The 22564-nt window shown below is 44.4% G+C and overlaps 1 protein-coding gene across 4 annotated transcripts in view; it reads right to left on the bottom strand.

Annotated features, from left to right (window-relative positions):
* The window catches only part of LOC118771118 (semaphorin-5A-like), a 67496-nt gene that overhangs the window by 8691 nt on the left and 36241 nt on the right, over nucleotides 1–22564 (bottom strand). For all 4 annotated transcript variants that reach the window (XR_005004600.1, XM_036519000.1, XM_036519002.1 and 1 more), the window contains exons 7-16: nucleotides 21749–21962; nucleotides 19130–19415; nucleotides 18708–18843; nucleotides 17901–18105; nucleotides 15733–15940; nucleotides 13825–13942; nucleotides 10145–10326; nucleotides 8932–9075; nucleotides 5312–5459; nucleotides 2591–2816 (exon numbers count right to left, since the gene is read on the bottom strand). Coding sequence is in view for 3 of the 4 variants with exons in the window: in XM_036519000.1 (XP_036374893.1) it covers nucleotides 2591–2816; nucleotides 5312–5459; nucleotides 8932–9075; nucleotides 10145–10326; nucleotides 13825–13942; nucleotides 15733–15940; nucleotides 17901–18105; nucleotides 18708–18843; nucleotides 19130–19415; nucleotides 21749–21962 (1867 nt within the window). In the remaining variant the exon portion in view is untranslated. The remainder of the gene's footprint in view (nucleotides 1–2590; nucleotides 2817–5311; nucleotides 5460–8931; nucleotides 9076–10144; nucleotides 10327–13824; nucleotides 13943–15732; nucleotides 15941–17900; nucleotides 18106–18707; nucleotides 18844–19129; nucleotides 19416–21748; nucleotides 21963–22564) is intronic.

Raw genomic sequence — 22564 nt, 5'->3', positions numbered from 1 at the left:
GCTTTCCGGTGGCTTCCATGGCTAGAGGTCTGTTTTTCAGCACTTACCCAATAGCAAGCAACTGAAGGTAAATATGAAGACGAGGCTGTATCTGAGTTTGGGACAGGAACAGGGAATGGCGAAAAAGGGGCGAGGGTGGCCCCGAGTTCTGCAGGTTTAGGGGTCAATTACTTCCAAAAGACAGAATTAAGGGTCAGACGAAGACTTTGTCTCCCTCACCTCTTCCATAATGAAAGCCATGCCCCAGACAAAGTACAGTACAGGCTCATCGGACCAGAGCTTAATCCCAATTTCTGCAGCTTTAATGTGCAATCGCACCAATCTATCACAGACCCATTACCCACAATTCTCTCCTCTCACACTGCAGAGTTTCAATCGGAGGAGTGCAGGCTACTGCTGTTACTGTTGTTGGTGAGACTCAGCTGGGGACTGCACAAACAACCCCTGGGGGCCAGAGCAGATGCTTTCAGCATGTAGCATCTCCTTTCATTTCGGTTCCTAAATTCCCAGGGAAATCTGTCTCGCAATCTTTATTTTTATTATCATGATTCTGTTACAATGCTCTGGATGACAGCACCCGCTTCCTCAGAGAATAAGGCAGGAAACAAACTCAGATGGGTACTTATGGCTGGATATATCACCCAGTGTTCTCTGAAAAACTGCAGTCTATTATCAGTGCGAGGAGGAGAAGAGACTAATTGTGGCTTTCAGAGGGATTGTCCTCATGCCAAGTGCTTCACAAAGTGTGATGGAGTTCTTTTTCTCGAGAAAAATGAAGGAATCATTTTCAGCCCAGCAAAAGACAAAAAAAAAAAACTAAAATTACAGACACCATCATCAGTAATGTCCTTTGGGTTTTTTATGCAAGAACTGCTATGGCAACTGCCCTAAAGGGCTGAGTAGCTACAATACAAGTAATCTGATAGGGTTGACATTTCCTTCATAACAAATGCATCTTTGTGTTATATAAAAAAATCATTTTAAATTTTTGAGGAAGTACAGTACAACCTAGAGTTGACCCCCCCACACACACACACACACACACACACAGGTATGCACACACACACCTACACCCACACACACACATTCACTCACTCACATGTACACACACATTCATACACATGCATGCACAGTCACCTGCACACTCACACACACGCACACTCACACACACACACACACACACACACACACAGGCAATGACATTCACTAATGGGAAGAATACAAAAGAAGATACAAGCATGTCCTAACCTCTAAGTGCTCAAAAAATGTTGTGAGTGTTAAAAATACCTTGGTGCTCATAACAGATTGTGACTCTGACTACAAACATAATAATGAGCCCCTAAAACGCCCAGCAGGAGGTAAGCCATGCAATGATAATACCCTGACTGCAATGGACTGAAAGCAACACAACTCCTCTCAGTGACTGGAGGAGGCTTTGGTGCACTGAGATTGCTGGCCTTGGATTTCAGACAGCGATGCAATACAAGGATATTATGGTATGTGAGCCCTGAGTCAAGCTCTTTAGTGATGGACTGCTGCCATGGAATCTTTACCAAATGGCAACCTGCGGGCTCAACTACTCTGTCCTCAGAATCTGGCCTCACAGACGTTACTGCCATCAATTTACCCCTTCAGTGTGGAGGCAGTCATGAAGAGAAGTTCTTTCAATTTGCCACTGCTGGGCTGGATCAACTCATTCCAAACATCTGCCACAGATAAGCACTGAGCAAGAGAAGTTCTTCCAAATCATGTGTGTGTGTGTGTGTGTATACATCTGAAGAGTAGCACCTTCTACAGTACAATGTGTCCATCACTGCATTGGGACATTGGATTTACTTAACCCAGCAGGAAGTGTGTTCCCCACTGGCCCCCCTTGCTTTTCCAAGAGGTCTCCCATTGAGGAGCTGACAATGCCCAACCGTGCTAAGCTCTGGCTATAAGGTGGTATGGCTGCTGTTCTGTGTGAGAGAAGGATGAAAAATGATACAGAGACTAAAAAAGATACAGAGCAAGAGGGGGAGTGAAAGACAAATAGACAAAGAGACAGTATGACAGGCAGCAATGGCAACGTGACAGGCAGACAAGTGGACAAAAAGACAGTGACGGAATGACAGCACAAGAATGAGAGAGTGACAAAGAGAGAGCGGAAGATAGACTGTGGTAGACAGGCAGAGAGACGGACTGAGAGAGAGAAACAGTTAAGGAGAAAGAGAGAGCGAGAGTACAGGGGAGAGAGTGAGAGACAGACAGGCTGACACAGGCAGTCAGGGAGATGGACTGAGAGAGAGAGAGAGTGACTGAGAAAGAGAAAGCGAGAGTGCAGGACAGAGAGAGTGAAAGACAGATATTGTGACAGAGAGAGAGACTGAGAGTGTGGGAGAGAGCGAGAGTGAGAGGCAGATATGGTGACAGAGAGAGAGTGAGAGTGCGGGAAAGAGAGTGAGAGACATATTGTGACAGAGAGACAGAGTGAGAGTGTGGCAGAGAGAGAGTGAAAGACAGATATGGTGACAGAGAGATAGAGTGAAAGTGTGAGAGAGGCTGATGGACGGGCAGGGGGGCAGGGTATCGGGGGGGGAGGTGAGCTCACCGTCGGTGGAGCACCCAGTGGAGCCATCACTGGAACAGTAGCGCATCTCAATCCTCTGCCGGCCTACATCCAGGAGGGCGGGGTCGGGCACACGCGCCTTACAGGTGTACCTGAACCGCTGCTCGTAGCTCCCGCCGTGGTCTGAGATGTTGACTGGCGCCCACGGTGTCCAGGGCGTGGTCTTCTTTAGGTCCGGGCAGGGCAGGATGTTGCAGAACTGGAACTCCTATCCAATCAGAAACACAACACAAGCCCGTTTCACAACTCGCGTTTTTATTCTTTTCATGAATAAATATTCTTTTCATGTAATCAGACATGTTCGAATTCAACAACCAAAAGATGCCCTCACACAATTCACATCTTTCGGTTTTTAGAAAAAACACCACTCATTTAGTGGTCTCTGAAGCTGACGACAAATGCTTGTTTAAATTTTTTCCAACGTCAAGGTCGAAGTGTACTGCGGTTAAACTAATTTAGCGGCCTTTGCGTCAAATGCAGCAACACCTCCAGTTTTCACATCAACATTTTCCTGGCTCATAAAATATTTCCATTACACTCTTTTCTCAACAGGGAGAGAAGCAACCAAGCCTGGCAGAAAAGGTCACTAATCAAGCTTAAATTACAGGAAGGAATAGACAAATATGCAAAGAACTGTTGCAAGGAAACAAATCTTCCTTCATTTGAGAATTGATTTCTATTTTGAACTGTGCTTGAAAAACACAAGGTTACTTGTCTGACTCATTTGAACTCAATTGAAATTCTCTGCCTCCGTCAAAGGTACTTCAACTAAATCACTTCAGTAAAAATCCAAATGTATAAATGGATCGCATGCATAGTTCAAATTACGGACACTTACCTGACCTGTGCAAATAAATGATGTAAAATCTAACAGCATCATATGGTTATGATGTAGACATCAACAATCACTGATCAGTTGTGGAGGTTGAAAAGACAAACCAATGACAGATGATACATAGTTTCCCACATAAAAATGAGTGCAAGGTATTTCTGCTGGTAAGACAACCACCATTGTACTCTGTGAAATCCTTCCCAAGATGACATGTGTTCCCAAGTTCCCTAGGAGAGATGATACAACTATAGACAAGAAATGAGAAAATTCTGTGATTCTGTGCCCTCACCACCCTCCAAAACACCCCCCCCCAAATTAGAGTTATTTTTCTGTCTCCATGTATCTAATCTCCAGAGCTGGTGCTGAAATCCCAGAGCTGGGGATGTGATCCAAAGTACATTACATTCTGATGTGTGTAGCCTTCTCTAAGTATAGAACCTTCCCCTGGTCCCTGCGGCATTTCTCAAGTTATTTCTTTGGACGTGATATCTACAGCGTTGTTACTGACCTCAGACAACTGCCTTCGCTGTCCTTCTGTTTTGCCTATCCTTATCTATCTTCTGTTCCCACACAGGAATATCCGAGGGTAAAGTTTCTCTGTGCCCTAAATGTGAACTCTATTCTTCCTTCTCGTATAGCATGAAAGCCGAAAATGATATCAGCATTTTACACAGTGGTTTTGTTTCAAGCCAGCGGAATCCTGTGGTACAGGTCCCATATTATCCAGTGTATCCTCTTCTGCTCCCTCTGAATGCATGTAAAGGATACCCTGATCACATGATCAGTTGTTTGTGGAATGCTATCCATAGTGGGTTCCAAAATAGCATTCAAATAACAAGCAGATCTTCCCTGAAATCCAAGCTAATAACGATTCAGAGGATGTTATGTTTCTTGGTCCTTTTCATAAGGCCTTCTTCATTCTGCTGAAGGGTTGCTGCTGCCCCCCCCCCCCCCCATTATTTTTAGATTGGTAAATAAACTGTCCAAATGACATACACCTTCCGCATTTTCATCTCAAGCCAGAAAAGAATCAATGCGTAATACTAGTGCTGGATATTGCTTCCTGTCATCTGTTATTGCATTTTCAACATTTATAAAGTCACTTATTATGAATTTGGAAAGATGACTTTAAAAGCATCAAAGTGTTTCTGTGAAAAATAATAAATGGCTGATATTATATTATTATTTATATAGATTCAGGGAACTTGAACTTAGTTCACCCGATCAATGTGATAAGCATTCAAAAATGAACACTAAGGAAAGTCCATGGCTGGCCACGCCAAGCAAGCCACCTGGTCTTGATAAGCTGATATATAAATACCTACAAATGCTTGGTATATCCAGCCAAAAAGGACAGTGGGTTCCTTTTGAGACCACTAATGGAAATATATTTCATAACAAAGAGGATGGGAAACATATCACAAAGGGGTACCATCACTTTGTTAAATGTATACCGACAGGCCATCCCTTACCTTTTCACTAGTAAGTATCCATGCTGGAAAACCTTTATTTTTTAGTGAACAATTTGAAATGGTTTTATGGTTTTATAACCTATGGCTCTATGCAGTAGTCCTTACCCAATAGCCCAGAATTCATTGCCTTGGGTTGTATACTTTACACTGTCGTTATCCATTATCTAAAAACTACACTTGAAAATTCTGACGGCTTTGATACGATGTAGAAATAATCTTCTCTTTTTATACTGGTCGGTTCCTCTTTTACTGTGTGGCATTTGAATTAATGCACGTTTTATCAGAGAGATAGCCTTGCGCTCAGAGGGAGAAGAGGTGTGACCAATTCCACAACATATTCCAGGGACTGGGGGGGCGGGGATTGGGTCGGGTGGGTGTGGAACGGGGATAAGGACCTACCAGGCCGCAGCCGGGACACTCGTTCCCATTCTCGCAGGTCCGGCGGCGCGACTGGACCCCTCCACCACAGGGCACCGAGCAGCGTTCCCACGGCGACCAGCCCGACCAGTACACGTGTGGCGGACAGGGGAGGTGCTCATTGCAGTACCTGTGAGAATGAGGAAGGAAACACATGCGCACATCACCTGACCGCTCAAATCTGCCAGGTGATCCTACACCTGAATCTACCTGCTTTATTTACACAGTGCTTAGGGCCAGCAATGAGTTGTGACTATTGGTAACACTGGAGATATACCCACCTCCATCTCTTTGGTAATTGTATACTGTGGGTTTCATTCTAGCTGATTCTTCTCTTGTTGAATTTAATTTCTGATGCTCTGTAAGTTGGCCGTGATGAGACCAGCCAAGTAAATTAATAAGAAAAATCCCATTACTGAGATTTAATGAAAACATTCATAACAGAAAACATGCTAATGAAACAGGTTTTGGTGATTCCACACATTTATTCAAACATTCATTCTCTCAAGAGGTGTTATTTTACACATGGAAATGTTGCTGTTCATATTTGATGGTCGAGCCGTGCCAGGAGAAATGATGATATTCTCCCATGAAATAAACTTGAAAAGAATAATTTTGCAATCAGATTTTGTCTGTTACATAATTTTATCATGACAGCTATCTCCTTACACCTACCACTGACACAAGAATGAATTAGTTGATAAAAAATGGATTTTTTACCACTAGAACTCTTAAAGTCTAACAGATTAGAGTATTTTAAACAGAAGGGAAAAGTGTCAGATTATAAATATGCAAGCAGTTGATTCCTGCAGGGAAAACATTGATCAGTGCTTGCCCTGGGTAACATACAGTGAGGAGAAGCAGATATTCTCTGTATGCTATTAATAATTCATCTTAACTTACAATTAATGCCAGCAATTTGCTCTCGAGCACACCCAAATCTATTTACCTCTGCCATAACTCAGATTAAAATATTCAACCTTGCCAGACGGGCAGAGTTAAGAGGCTACGCATTTTAATAGCTTCAGGGAACTGAACACATTTCATAAGTACAAAAATTTCACATTTTATCCACGGTGTTAAAACTCTTTAAAGCCACATTTTTGTCTATGACTGTCTATGAGACTGTTTCAGATGATGGAGCCAGTCACTTTGCTTAAAATCATGATTCAAACTGGTAATTACCTTGTGCCCCAGAAATGATGGAAAGTAATATTTTGGGGATGTCACTGGCCCTAGGCTCAGGGTGCTTTCATTGGTCAAGAGACACAGGTTGTTTGAAAGGAATACTGGGAGATGAAGTTTTACCCCAAGGGTCTCAAACACTCAGCCAGCCAGGGAGCAACACAATTCCCCAACTCCCCTCCTCTTTTCCACCTTGAATTTCAGAGTCATGTACACTCAGCTGCACTCACCTCACCACGCTCATCCTACACTCGCACAATCATCCGCATGCAGCCAGTGGCTAGTTTACACACTACAAGTCCCAAAATGCACTGCAGGGAGCAAACAGTGACTGTAGGATATGTGTATCTCCCACTGACATCAACTGAGCTACTCAAAGGCACCTGATTAGTTGCTAGAGGGCATTGGAGAGAGGTTTAAGAAGTTACCCCAGTGATATAATCCAACAATATACAGATGAGATAATGAACAAGCCATATATTATCCGTTCTATTGCTATGGACTCCTGGTCATCACACTGCAATGGAACATGTGATGTGGGCCTCAGCCTGAGCCAATCAGGAGCCAGGAGAGAGACTCAGTTTAAAACCTTTCCTGAAAACCTTAGGCACAGCCACCTGGCACCAGAGAGGAAAGCAAACAAATGAACATGAACAGGGGGAGCCATCTCTATACATAGCAGTCAGTGATGACACACTGCACATCACTCTGTGACAAAATATGACATTCAAAGCACAAGCTATACATATTTTACCACATGCCAACATATACATGAAATAAAAATATGTATTGATCATTGCCACTTTCATACGTGCCGTTTTGTCATGTATTGTTCAATATATTATACAATATATAGACATTTACAATACCTTCTAGAATCGGTAATATGTGCTGTAGAGCATACTTTGATTTTAAAATATACCACCTGGCTAATATATTTTTCCAATCATTTCTTTTTAGACTTTATAAGTAAATTCAGCCCAGCTGTCAGAGATTGCAGAGCTTGAGTCAGCTTGCTGTCTTTCACACAGAGCTGAGACAAGCTGCTGAATAGAAGCAGGCAAGCAAAACGGGCCGAAAATATGCCTTCTGCTCACATATATGCCGTCCTGGTGCTCAATGAGCTTGGGAAATGGCGAATGCTCTAGCTGCGTTTTCATAGCTACCATACACCGTGGAGCAAGCCCAATTCTTTTAATAAAGTGTTGAGTCAAGTGGTAAAGATCACTCTACACCAGAGCTCCCTGTGTGAGTTTTAATTTTCTTTTTTTTTGCATCCTCTTTCATTCGATTGGAGGAAATTCACACCTTCATGGCTGGAAATCAAAGTAGGGCTGGATAGGAGGTAGATGGTGATTGCGCTGTGGGTTTTTTAATGACTGCAGGGGGTTAGGAGCTTTGTTTTATATCCCATCTGTAAGACAGCACCTCCGGAAGCACAGTGTCCCCATCACTGCAAGGAGGCACTGGATTTGTGCTTTCTGGCTGAAATTACTTGATACATACAGTATGTGTAAAGGACAGTTTAAGATAAACTCATTGTGCTTTTTCAGAAGGCAGCCCAGAATGTCTTTTAAATTAATGCTTTGCCTGTTTATTTTCTGGTCTTCAGGCTCACAAGCAGTCAGCGTGCAGATACTCAGGGAATATTCAATGCATTTGGTGGAAACAAATTACGATCAGCATGTTAAATGCGCCACAAAACACCTGATTCTTTTAAAATGATGAGAGCTCAATGAGAAGAAAATGCTTCATAAAACGCCAGTGAATTACCACGATATTACCAAGTCTCCCCTTTGTCAATTTCACGCGTCCAAGTAGCAATAAAACAGGGGACTTACTCTGGTAAAGCAGTCCGGTTAACTGGTGCATATTAATACACAATATTAAATATGAAACCACATAAATTTGCAGTCTGACCATCTCTGACAATTCTGAATGAGCGCTCTTCACATCTGTGTACTGATCTCATGGAGCTGAAAAAGTTTGACTGAGCAAGCCTTTGCTTCCTGTAAACCAACACTAGGAGGCCGGGGGGGTGGTCCTACTGGCCTTGCTCTACACCTCTATTGTGATGACAAACTTGAATTACCCTTCCTTTTCCTTTCTTACTCCTCTTTTCTAAATTCACATTTGATTTTAACTACAAATTCAAAGGTATCTTAGCAACCCATTAGACCATGTGGGTTGCTAGGAAACCCACCACATTTTTTAAATTCCCAAGTTTTTTAAGAGAATTGTTCTGTAATTGTGCTTTCAAGCTAAAATCTTAATTAGGTGGCCCCCACTTAATCCAAGGCAAAAAAGGGGGGGTCCTCATTAAAAAAGGGGGATATTTCAATATTTTCGCCCTGCCTGAGATTCATTAGCAGAAGGAGAGAGATGTTTGGAGGACTGCTGGCTGGGGCCTGCGGTACCTCTCGTCCCGGTTCTGGCCCACGCAGACCCGGCCTCCGTGGCGGGGGGCGGGGTTGCTGCAGGTGCGCAGGCGGACCTGGAACCCGATGCCACAGCTGGTACTGCAGGGAGCCCAGGGGGACCACGGTGTCCAGGCACCGTTCCTGTAATGATACAGACGAGACACAATCTCAGGCTCGCGCAAACACCAGGCCAATGCAGGCCACAGAGTGCAGGCCACATCTATTCAACTGAGCTGGGTTCAAATGGCTGCTGTGGTACTTTGTAACCAGAGTGCTATAGATTCCCTTGGTAAAACTGCTGATAAACCTCGAAATAAGACACCAGATCTTTAATTCATTAAACACCCAGCTGTAGAAATGCATGATATGTAAAATCACCAAAACATATTGTCTTGTAAAAGATAAAAACAATCTAATAACTTAAAGGTGATAGACATGGACATGGACATATGCAGTGGACACGGACAGCTTCTTCACCCCAGTCCTTCAGACGGGGCCTGAGGACGCACCTCTTCAGACTCTACCTGGACTGACCCAGCACACAATTGCTGCCCCCCCCCCCCCCCCCCGCCCATCAGTGCTGTCGTAAATTGCTGTGCTTTTTAAATTGTGCTTTTAAATTTGTCTCTTGTTGCCGCCTTTACCCTGACGCTCATTGCGCCGTTTGAAGTTGTCGAAGTCCGCCGTTTGAAAGTGTATCGTATTAGCTGCCCTATAGGCTGTAATTGTACAAATCTAATAGTACTATGTCCTCAAGCAGACGCTGCTCTCAGCTGAGAACTGTCTCATTGTGGAACTGTACACATCCTGTCCCCGTACTGTCGCTATACTTGCTGTATGCACTTTTGTAAGTCACTTTGGATAAAAGCGTCTGCTAAATAAATAAATGTAAAATGTAAAAAACGTACAAGTCATAAGACCCTGGTTCAAAAATACAAAGAAATAAATAATAACAAATAAAAAATAAATACAAATAGCAACAGAAACAGAAACAAAGATTCACACTCTTCTAACCGACCAGACTGACTCCATGAGTTAAATATTATCATTGCTGTTGGTCAAAATGATGAACTGATCGGTTAAAGCATGCCAATTTTCCAAGATAATGGCGTCTGCTGGGTCACTTATCAAGGCTGGGAAAAGTAGCCATTTAAAAGGAGGAGGAGCTGAAATGTGGGGTTCAGCATCGCCTCAGGCAAGGGTGCCATACCTAGAGCAGTTGGTGACCTCCACGCTCGAACCCGGGCACTGCTGTCCACCGCACTGGGGACTGGGGTTGTCGCAGGCCCGGGTTCTGCAGAGACAGGAACCTGCCACGCCCCCCTCGCTGTGACCACAGGACCGCCACCCCGACCACGGTCCAAACCCTCCGTCCACGGTCACGTTCCTCCTCTGTTTGGGAAAAAGCAAGGCACAAACCGCTGTGAGAAAGGTACAGCAAACATGGGGTCATGTGACTAGTGATGTCACAACATGGTAAACATACTTAATCATCATTCCACCCTCTGGTGGTCTGAAAATTTCTACATATAACATCCCTATAACATCCACCTTATTATATCATCTATACGTGGATTAATTTGCATATGTATTTGGTCTCCTCTGTTAGTCGCTACAATAATCCTTCCTTCTCTACATTCTGGGTTACAGCGTTGTACAATACAGAAGAGTTACAGAAGATCAGTAAACAGCAGCCCACAGACTGGAAAACTCTACTCCCTGATTCCTGTCTGATCTCTCTCGAGCCAGACCACACCAGCGGCATGTGACCAAATATCTCCACTTTCATGCTTCATATCCTAACCATATTCCCCCTCTGTGTGGACACTGCTGCTGCAATATATCCATTAAAGAGACACAAGGACGTAAAACGGATAAAGGGCATTATATTCATTTCCCTCTGTGAAATTGCGCTTTCCATTACAAAGGCTTCCATTTCAAATGTTTTGTATTCCCTTTATCGTCCTAGCTGGATAACAGGTCAGGACAAGACAAGAGGGACACTCTCAGAGTTTATTCACCGCCTTTAGATGGAGCAGCAGTCAGGAGACCTTTCGAAGCCTTCAGAAAAGAGACGATTAACTTTAAAAGAACCCTTTTGTCTGCTTCTTATGTGACCGTTGTCACACAGTCGAGTTCAAATGTATATTCTCTGTGAAAATCAGGGTGATTCACAATAAAATGATTTTTTTTCTCCTTTTTAAGGCAGGTGCCACAGTGTGTTTTAACATGTAGCGTTGATGAGTAATATGGGGGTGGGGGGGGGGGGGGGCAGTACGACAGTACGAAGGGACAATGTCATTGACTCTGGCATAGGTCGGACAATCTGTGGAAAGCTGCATCCTCTCTGGTGTTATGCAGAGTTTTAGATGTGAACTCCGGAAGGAAAAACTCACATTGAGGCCCAAATCCCAATTTTTCCTATACTGTCTATGGTGATACTGACCTCAGCTTCAACAGGAAAAACTGATTCCCACATTAAACCCCATCTCATTTGGCCAGTGATGGTACAAGCTGCCTTTATCAAGAATTCTTGAGGTCTTGCAACTCAATCCATCTTAACAGGGCTGAGAGACTATGGACTCTGGAATAATTAACACCCTTATAATATTAAAAGATACTAGTGTAGTTGAGTGGTCACTGCATTAAGGGTTTAGCCATCTCGGAGTGGTAGCGCAGCATAGTGGTTATAGAGCAGCACTCCTAACCAAAAGGTTGCCAGTTTAATTCCCTACTGGTGCGCTGCTGTACTCTTGGGCAAGGTATTTAACCTTAATTGCCTCTGTAAATATCCAGCTGTATAAATGGGTAACCTGTAAAAAAAACTAACTTTGGTCGGTCTGGATAAGAACATCTGCTAAATGCAAATAATGTGAGTTGGCATTTACTCATGAGAGTAAATAAACAGGATGTGTGAGGAATTATGTGATTGTTTGGAGAACAGACTTTGCTGAATGTCATTAACATCAGCTTTACCGCTAACCCTATTACCTCACTTCATCTTGCTGGCAATAGCATACACAAGCCAGTCAACTATCATCACTCCTTGTTGGCTCCTCTCTCATGGCAATGGTGAATATTTTGATGCTTTCGGCTCTTCAGAGTCCAGCCGGGATTGCCAATGTGACATGTTACTAGTTGCCAAGACAACAGCTGCGGAAAAGGTTACTTTAGACGCGGCTTGTCACAATACAGTATTGTGATGACTGTGATGGCACCCGTCAGGCAGGGTGACTTGGCTAGGACGAGGTGGAGAGGGACACATGCCAGCCTCAGTAAGCATCCAGATGTCTTAGTCACATTATAATGTCACTGCAGGGTGGAGTGGGAAGCCATGTTTCAGCTACCAGCTCCCAGCTCCAGCGAGTTAGCCCATAACCTCTTCGGGAACCTGTGTGCAGCTTGTGCATGTGATCTGCATTCAGACTTGCTCTGAGGGCTGGAACACCCTGAACCAGGCAAAAGCGGGCTGTGGAGGAAAGCTGTTTAGGGGGAAAAGTAAGGCAGGCTCATTTCCATCCCGCTCAGGGCCCGTAAATCTGAAACGGGGACCCCAGGCCACAGCAGGCTTGGCTGCTCTCCCATCAGGGGACCTTGTAAAACCTGAGTTCGGCCATATGGATTGACTCACAGGGAATATGAACTGTGCAGCTCGCTGTACGGGTTGTCAGGCTCCCGAAACACGTCTGACGTGACAGATGTCACGGGCGCTCCCCTGTGCCAGGTAACACGGTTTACAAGGAGCCGCACAAAAAGAAATCACAGCAACACTGAGAGCGAGGGGGACGGCACTCGATGCTGCCATTTCTTTAAGCCAGTTATATTATCCCAATGCTTATGCATGACTAGCTGGGCAGCAATCAACACATAATATTTTGATAAAAAAGGAATTACTTACTGGGTGACTTCACTGAAAATCTCAAATTGGGTATATTGTTTGTTGACTTGCAGATCAGTTTATATACATATTGAAAAATAAGGGAAACGTTTCAGGAGAAAACTGATAAAGACACCACTATTTCTTCTGATAAGAACGTCACAGAATGTTGGCAAATGATATGGCTCCTCTTTTATCTTGCATCTCCATACGAGCTGTAAAAGCATGAATGGGTGGCTGTTCATTTAAGCCATATATGTTTAACTGTTGAGGTTTCACAACATTTTAGTTGAAACCTGGGATACCCCATCTACTTGTTCCTATTAGCCATTTAGAGATGCAGCAATGTCTTCTGGGTATTGCATGATGCAAAGACCACCTGTAATAGGACATGAAACCAGGATATTTCATTAGAATATCTCTTTTATCAAAAGAAACAAAGAATTGTATAAAACTGATACCTACTACATGCCTTCCTAACAAGGAAATAAGTAAGGAGCAGCATATTGAGTTAGGATTTATGGTGAGGGTACCCATTACCTTTAATTTTATTTCAAGTTAACTACAAAATGCCATAGGTGTTAGATTGAATGCCCTGCTGAGATATGTGAAGTCCATTATGAATGTGGATAACAAAACTATAATTCAATTTAATTGGTCCATTATGAAAATGCAAGTACATATAAATGTGAATATTATCATTGTAAAAATTGTGCTGAGCTGTGTGTTTCCATTCAGGAAATTCTGTCCCTGTGAGTTGACTTACTTTCGGCATGATTCTTCAAATTAATTTTTAAAAGCACTTTAAGGTCCCGATTAAGGTCCCATGAATTAATCATTAACACAACCTTACTAACATTGATGAATATTCACATTGATTAATTGCATAATTGAATAATTAAAAACATCTCTCCTCACAAACGGAGGACTCAAAGAAAAAAACAACATCACAGCCGGGGGAGGAGCCAATTCCTCCCAGGCTGAGAGGCCCAGGTGCATTGTGGATTACTCACAGGACACTCGGTGATGATCTGCTCCCATTGGCTCATGCTGAGGCTCTCCTCCAGGGTGGTGCACCTCTTCAGCCCCAGGTCCCACCCACAGTATGGATCTCTAGCCCCCACACAGGCCCTGCTTGAGCACAGAGGAGAGGGTGTGGGATCTTCATTCATTCTATCTTGAAACTGAAAGTGGCACTGGCAGTTAGGACAAGAAATTATGTATATATAAAATGAAAAAAAAGCTCACATATAAAATCTATTATGGCAAACGTCTTCAAAAACTCAGTGTGGCAGACTATGGTCTATTTTTGTCAGAACCTCTTTTTTGCAGTCCACAACTATAGAGTAAAACAGACAGTAATAAAATCACCCAGTGCCAGAGATGTGACCCTACAATCTTCTGACTGTGGATGGGTTAAAAACAGCTCATCTCCCCACAGGCACACACTTTTTCCTTTGGGGACTTCTTTGATCAGATTCAGGGGATATGGTTGATATGGTTGAATGCACCAAGCATTAATAAGAACTCATTAGAACTTGACTATGTACTCTGTATATCCACCCAAACATCCTCCCGTACATCCTCTACAAATTGCTTTTGAGTTCCGCCAGAAAACTTGAAATAGTTTGGAGCTCCGAATACTGTACTGTATATGGAAAATTAAAATTGCAACATGAGCTACTGCTCATCTATTTTGGAGAACGTCCCTACATGCCTTTTACGGTCTTACTTTTAATACTAAAGTCAACCAATAAAGCGGGATTCAGATGGTTATTTCACATCCTCTGCGTTTTATTTTTACACGCAAGCCAAGAGCTCTGTCCTCTATCCACGGACGAGCTTTAAGAGCCACCTGAGATTGCTTTTATGGTTCCTTTCCAAGAGAGGGCCGTAAATAAACACCCACATTGTTTAAACAGCGAGGCATCACTCTTGTTGCAAGCAACATGAGTAAAGCTATGCGTTTCAGGAGATAAAACATGAATGAAAAAAATGATTTTGGAGTGAGATTTGTTGTTTTTCGATGCTTTTCCCCCTTTATGTCATTCTTGTTGGGAATCACTAAAAGAGCATTAGCCTCATCTCACTGCAACAACCTCTGCAAGTCCCACAATGCACCACAGTGAAGCGGGTGCTCATTGGAGGATAGGCGCTACTCTACTGGAGTCAGCCAATCAACTCGCAGGTGTCTGACAATTTGCAGGGCGCCTGAGAGCAGGGAGTAGAATGAAGCCAATTTGTTTTGACACTGCAGGATCCCGCAGAAAATGACACATCCACTTTCAGACCTGGGCTGTGGGGCTCAGTCTGCGCTCAAAGCTGACGCCTTACCAACCAAGCCACTCAGGCTGTTTTTCAAACCTTTTGATGTAATTTAATCCTTAGCAGCGAAATACAGGTGAGGCACTGTTCAGCTTTTATACTCCCATATTCTGGCTTCTCATTCATCAGGCTATAATGAGACATTTCAGCAATGTCTGTACAACCCAGCTAAACGCAATGGGGCGCATAGCAGCACACATTTTCTGACACATCCGTTTGTCACGACAAGGGAGATTGTCAGTAGAAATACAATGACTCACGACTGCGAAAATCCCTGAACGTCTGAACGTACAGCTACCACTGTGCCTGAATGTGACAAAGCTTGCGTGGATGATCTTAATGTGTATAACAAAGACTGTCTAAGTTCTGCTGCTCACAACACTTAGACATGCTGGCCAGTCTAACACTCGGTTCCAGCTGTGATGAAACATGAACTGCACTGAAGAAGTGCTTAGGCTTGTATCCCAGGGGCTGCAGATTTGAATTCCCAGCTGGGCTGCTGCAGTTGCACCATTAATCAAGATACCGTAATTGCTCCGGTAACATATCCGGCTAATGTAGGCTGGGTGTAATTTCCCATGGTGCCGTGCACTCACTCTCGCGTCCTGTGGAAGCCGCAGCGCCGCAGCTGGACCTTGATCACCTGGTCCTGGACGCCCACAAACAGAACGCTGCGGCTGGGCTGGATCAGCAGGCTTCTGATTGGCTGGGCCTTCCCCAGGGGGAAGAGCTCGATCTCGTCCAGCACGCAGCTGCTCAGAGACCGGTTCAGCGGGGACAGAACCTTCTTGATGGTCCCATAATCTGTCAGGGAGAGGAAGGGGTGGAAAGAGAGTGGGAGGGGGAAAGAAAGTAAAAAAAGGAGGGAAATTAAAGAGAGAAGAAAAAGGGAGGAGGTGGAGCGGAGGAGGAAGGAGAGTAGGGGAAAGAGAAGTCTGTCAGCTAAAAATCACCGAGAGGCACTAAGAAATTGTGCCACATAGGCTCTAGTGACAGGGACACATCAGAGAGACTCCAGAATGTCAGACGGACTCCCTGTTCTCTTCCTGTAGACTGAAACACTCATCCACCACTGTCACATCAGAGACAGAGAAGGAGAAATGGGGCAGCAGTGTGGCAGAGAGCTTTCACTTTCAGCTCCAATCGCAGAATGAGGTGACTAACCCGAGATCGCTTCAGGAAATATCCAGCAGACAAATGACTAACATGTCAAACTGAAGATAAACAATATGCCCTGAAGAGGTCTGTCTGCAAAGCAAATAAATAAGGCTGTGTGTGTGTGTGTGTGTGTGTGTGTGTGCGCGCGCGCGTATGCTAGACTTAATTTGGCTTGGAAAAAAAACCTGCCATCTTTATTTCTTGTTGTTCCTTCCAGCTAGAAAAAAAACATGGAGTCCTTCTCACATTTTACTTGAAATGTTCCTCTAGTTCTTCAAAGCTGCAGGGGTGTAGAATGATACATCCTTTCTGGTGTCTGAATATCAAACATGAAACACACACTGTGTATTTAAAAGGGGTGAATACAAACTCAACATCCCACTCTCAGGGGGAAATATCAATGACATGATCATCTCAAGGCCATCAAAATTCACTGTTGTTCCTTCCTTGACAGGTGACAATTGATGACATTTACCATCTAGGCATTTTCACTGAGACTGAGCTAAACATCTGTCCTGAAGTTTCTATTTCTCATGGATAACACATGGTTATTACATAAATATGCTTTGAAGCTGCACTGCTGGTACAATTCTAATGCTTTCATGCTTGACCAGCTGCTGATGGAAATCAAAGAAGGTTGGAGGTTACAAAAAAATCCATTTTGTCAAGGCATGTTTCCCTGTTTTTTTTCTAAATTTCCCTTTTATGAGAGAACAAAAACACATACTGTAAACAAACACAATACATACAGCTGACAGATAAATCTGAACCACCTAACAATGTAACTTCAATGGAATGTACCAATATGCTCTGCATATGTGGGCTTTTATCTGGTCCAAACAAATGGTTCAGCAACAACAAATGCTTATTCATGGCACGCAAACTAAAAACCAACTATGACCTTTTTTTAAGTTGAAAGTGTTTGTTTCTATAGTGCTAATGCCGTGACTAAGTGGAGGAGCTTTTGGAGGTGAGATGAAAGGCCTTTTCGTTCAGAACCAGCCATCACGCACAAGAGGTTTAACCCGGGCCATCCGTTTGAGGTGCATGAACTACCCGGTGCCCATACCAGAATATACAAGAGTTTTTTAAACCGATGTCCAAACTTTTACATCACTTTTCTGTCAGGACGTGACCCCTTCCCAACACCCCCCCCCCCCCCCAGACCTTGTCCCCTGACCCATTTCCCCCTCTACCCTGCCCCCCTCCAGTGATTTGAAATAAAAAAGTTTCTTAGAGCCCAATAAGAGTTACGATGTCTACTGTATTTACACCACAATGCAGCTATGCAGTGCAAATGTTCTGTGCAACACTTTCATAAACCCATGCATTCTCATATCTCCCAGCTTGGTAAAATTACTGTCACGTCATTCACTGATTAATTCCTTATGTTGGTGGAAACCGATTTCACTAAGGGACAAACCAAAGGATCCAATGATCTGCCCCCAAAGCTACTAAGAGACAAACGCAAAGATGCACCCCCAACACTACTGCCAATATGCTATTCTGGTATGGTCACATGACATGATGACGTGACAATGGCAGCCACCATAAACGAACAGACCGCCACGTGTGTTAGCTCTGGTGGCTAAGCGCTTGCTCATACCGGTGGCCAGGTACAGAATGTGGAAGAGCATTTCTTTGCCCTGCACCACGTCCACCACCACGTGGGAGAAGCGGACCCCGTCCTCCAGGAAGTGCGGGACGGGGGATGCCGGCTGCACCACCTCGTGCATCAGGAGGAACTTCTGCGCGTCCTGCAGGTTCCGCTCGGTCAGGTTCACGTAGGAGCCCGAGTCGATGGTGCCACACTGCAAGGGGCGGAAGGGACAGTCAGGGAGTCAGAGACGCTACAACCCCCCTGCCCCAAATTTGCCATCTCTGATGGTGAAACACTGCACTGCTGTTGCTTCATACAGAGAGCCAGCATTGCAAGCGGCCAGGCTAGCGAGCAGACTGACCAAAACAGAAAGACAGACTGACAGATATACAGACAGGCAGACAGGTGAATTGTCCTCTGTTGTCACTATTTGTCCATTTAATTTAACAATGGTTATGACTGACATCATGTCTCTGTAATGCATTCTCTGTGAAGTATTCTGTGACAGTTCCCCTGCGTTCTGCGTTCCAAAATAAAATCTGATAGATTGAGGCTCTGGTTGATATATGAAGAGAAGTGTCATAAAAATTCTTATATAACAACTTAACAGCTGTAAAATGTAAGCTGTAACACTGCCTTGAAGAAGAACAGCTAAGGAAATAATGTAAAACAATAATCGGCAGAAAACCTCTTAAATTTCAGGTGAGTAAAGAATGGTGCTGTTGTCTGCTGTTGTTGTGCTAACATTAATTTCGAATCAGTTCACTCCAGCTCCATTTTGAGCTGACCTGCACCCTGTCACCAGCATCTTACCTGGAAGGTGGGGTTGGGGTTGGGGTACGGCAGCCAGGCCGTGCGAGAGTTCTCCTGGAACCGGAACGGTCCGCTGAACACCTGGTTGATGGCGCTGAAGTTGAACACGCACACAGCCGAGGCCGCCATGCTGTTCCTGAGCGAGCACATTGACAGAAAACAGTCAGCAAATACAAAGACAATCCCCCCCATATTATTCTCTTACAGTCATCAAAGCAAATTCAATACCCCACTATATTAATCTCTTACAGTCAGCAAAGCAAATTCAATACCCCCCATATTAATCTCTTACAGTCAGCAAACGCAAAGACAATCCCCCTCTGTGTTCATCTCTCGTCTCTGCTGACAAAGCAACTCAGGAAATATTCACACCAGGCTGCCCGGCTCCGCAGTTACACACAGGAAGTGTAGAGGGCGCTTACACGTTGGTGGTAAAGATGGCGTAGAGCAGCTCTAGCTCGGGCAGCAGGAAGGTGCCCTGCAGTTCGCTGTAGTAGAAGGGGACGTCGCCCGGGCGGGAGCAGTTGAGCCGTGCCTTCATGAAGGTGGTCCAGGTGTCCTCTAGCAGGAAGCGGCCGCCGATGTCGTTCTTGCAGACGCGGGCCACGCGCGAGAACACCGTCCGGCCGCAGTCGTGCTCCACCGCGTTCTCCCGGAAGAAGAAGTACGTGAAGTTCCCGATGTCGTAGGACGACACGAAGTTCGGCTCTGTCGGGGGAACGAAGGCGATAGTGTCAGACGCTAATTGCCGCAAATGACTGCTTGATTACATTTAATTACAGTTTAAATGGCAAGACGCTATTTTTACTTGCCTAAATTAATCCGAACTGACAGAGGTTCTCTAGGCTCTTGTACGGCTGATAACCTTACACCTTTTGGAGTTCTGAAAACACCTTGAAATGGAGGATGATCAAAAATTTTCATCATGTTCATTGCTTCAGTTGATGATTTTTGTATGCTCTCGGCAGCAAGGTGTTCATGTAATTCTTAATATTGGATTTGAAATGCAAAGGTTTAATATTATTGCAACATGACATGAAAGAGCCCTTTAAGCTAATCCTGTGGCGCTAATTAATTTGCAATAAAAATGTAACTGTACCTCTTGTTAGAGGTTGATAAATATGTTCTGTGGCTGTCAGGTGTAGTGGTTATCCCGATGTTCAAATGGAAATATGAGAATGTCATATCATTCAATCATAAGTCACATGTGACAGGAATCTGCTGAGAAAATTAATAACGCACTTGTGCAGGTTCATCCTTAATGTCTTTATATCATCTAGATAACTTACTAAAGCATTTCAGGTTAATTACCTTACTCAAGGCCAAAACAGTTGTAATCAATCCAGGACCTGGACCCACAACATTCTGGTTATATGCCTAAATATTTAACCACCACTCCACACTACTTCCCAATGCCCCATAAAATAAATTTTAAATAGACTCTCGGGATTAAGTAGTAATGATCTTGCCTTAAGATTAGCCTCAAGCTTTGACAGTATAAAAAGATTTTAGGTGGAGTGAAATGAAAAGTAAGTCTCTAAAGACAATATCAGATCATCCCAGATGACAGCTTTCAAGGGGCTTTTTTCCTTTCATAGTCAGGGTTACAGCTTTTGCTCACATTAGATACATGGGCTAGCTTTTATTTTAGTAAGGTGGTCATCAAGTGGTCAGAAGAACTCATTCACATTGGGGTTGTTCAGTAGCAAAATAAAAGCCTGGGAAAGTGTGTGTTTGGCCTCCTGACTGGCTCGGTCTGTATACGTGCTTCTTCCAAGTAGAGGTTGAGTCCTACAGTCCTTGGTTCAAGTCTGAGCTGTGTCATTTGCCGATAACAACCAGGAGCCTGCCCACAACTGGCTTCATTCTGCCAGGGAAGGGTGAGCTATGTCAACTCCTCATGACACCACTTTTGGAACTGTGCAGCTCACCAGGCTCCTGTGGGTTCCCCAGATGATGTCAGGGTGGCATTTCTCATCCTCTTCACTACTGCTGAATTATGGGACTTGTAGTAGAGTATTGCATTTCACATGCTCCTGCCACCTGCGTGAGTGCTGGGTACTTTGTGGATGTTGTGTCAAGCTTAATGCACAAATGGCAGTTCCAAACTTAGGGTGATAAAGGAAGAAATAGTCATTGTAAGGGTCATTAACTTGGTACTTCCAACCAAACTCTTTAGCTGGTGTTCATTTGAGGACTTCTTGTTTTTCTTTTACAAGAAAACTTCGATTTAATTTCGAATGTAATTAGATACACATGAATGGATACAATAAAAACCCTTTGCGTTTTTCAGACAACAGCGCTGCAGTCGGTCCCCTTTCAGTGTGTTCTGAGGACATCTGTAATGTATCGTAAGTGCTCTGGCTGAAACTGGAACTCATGTTAAATTTGATGCTAAAAATAGCCCCAGACATTACTGAAATGCACCTTGGTGGCTATTTTCTATCAGTATTAACATTATCATATTAATAACTCTGTCTCCCTGTAACTCACTATGGAGAATGTCATGTGTTAATGAGGGTGTGACTTTATCCCATGTGACCTTATCCCAGTAGCAGCGCTTGTCCTTAAGACCTTGGCTGTGTTGGTACTTTTATTTGGTTCAGTCAGACACCATTTATTAAGATGCAGAGGTCAGCTCTGCAAAGATTTTCAATAAAGATGCCTTTTGTATGCATTTTTTCACACAACTTGAGAGCGTGAGTGTTTAATGATTGGAGGTTACTGCCATTCCTCCATCACCCCCCCCCCCTTCCCAGTTCTACCTTTCGAGATTGATCCAGTCATGTTGCTAGGATGTAGGTGAAATTGGATCTAGGTAACTTTTTTAGCTCCAGTAACATGCCCAGCCACCCCCCAACCTCAACACAACAAATACCCCTTACCCCCTTTTCCCACCCATTGCTCCTCCCCTCCCTCCCCAAACCCCACCCACTCACACAGACCACACCCCCTTTCAACACAGAGCCCCACCTATATTAAGCCCCATCCTGACCCCACCTCCTCCTCCTGCAGTGCCCAGCCTCCCCCCACGCCCTCACCATTCAGCCACTTGGAGTTGTACTGGGCGGTGCGGAGCGGGGGCAGCGCCCCCAGGCTGCGGTAGATGGCGGGGTCACGGCCCGAGAAGTCCATGGCGGTGGCGGCGTACAGCTCCCCGCCTTTGGTCAGCAGGACGGTGGAGTTGTGCCTGGGGCTGTAGGGGCACCGCGCCATGCCACTGATCTGCTCGTGGATCTCTGTCAGGTTCGTGAGCTGGGAGGCCGGGGGCGAGAGAGCACAACGACACGGCCGTTAAAAGATGAATAACACCCGCTCTGCCTGCTTCAGCATTACATCATTACAGCATCCGCACCAGGGGTCCCGTCCCCTAAAATACCGAGCTGTCAGCACTCTACCTCCAACCATCATTTCTATCTAAGATATCTGATTGGAGCTTGAAATTCATCTCTTTTTTTCTGGAGAAAGTCTTTGAAAGTGAACCCCAGAGAAATTCGGTTTTATTTCATTTCAGCTAGCTTGACAAAAAACAGATTCAGCATTTCACTGTTCAGTGTTTAAGCGCAAACCCCTGAGTGAAAGATCTTTTTGTTTGAAGCGACACCTCCTTTTTGGAAGAGGCTCACAGGATCGCTTCCCTCCAGACTCCTGTATGCCATGTGCCGCAGTCTGCAGAGCTCTCCTCACATCAGTGCAGAGTTTAAGGATTCAGAGTCCAGGACCCAGCGTCTACCCTGCATATCAAAACGGCTGAAAGTCGTCCTTTTTGTAGGACGAGCGCAGCTGCGCTGGTGTGACACAGTGGTTGACTTTACTGCCGGGACACCCGGCTCTTTCAGGAGCCAGCTTTATTACCC

The sequence above is a fragment of the Megalops cyprinoides genome, chromosome 24, assembly GCF_013368585.1.
Source record: "Megalops cyprinoides isolate fMegCyp1 chromosome 24, fMegCyp1.pri, whole genome shotgun sequence".
Lineage (NCBI taxonomy): Eukaryota > Metazoa > Chordata > Actinopteri > Elopiformes > Megalopidae > Megalops > Megalops cyprinoides.
The sequence above is the reverse complement of the archived record's forward strand: the minus strand, read 5'-3'. Positions and strand labels throughout refer to the sequence as shown.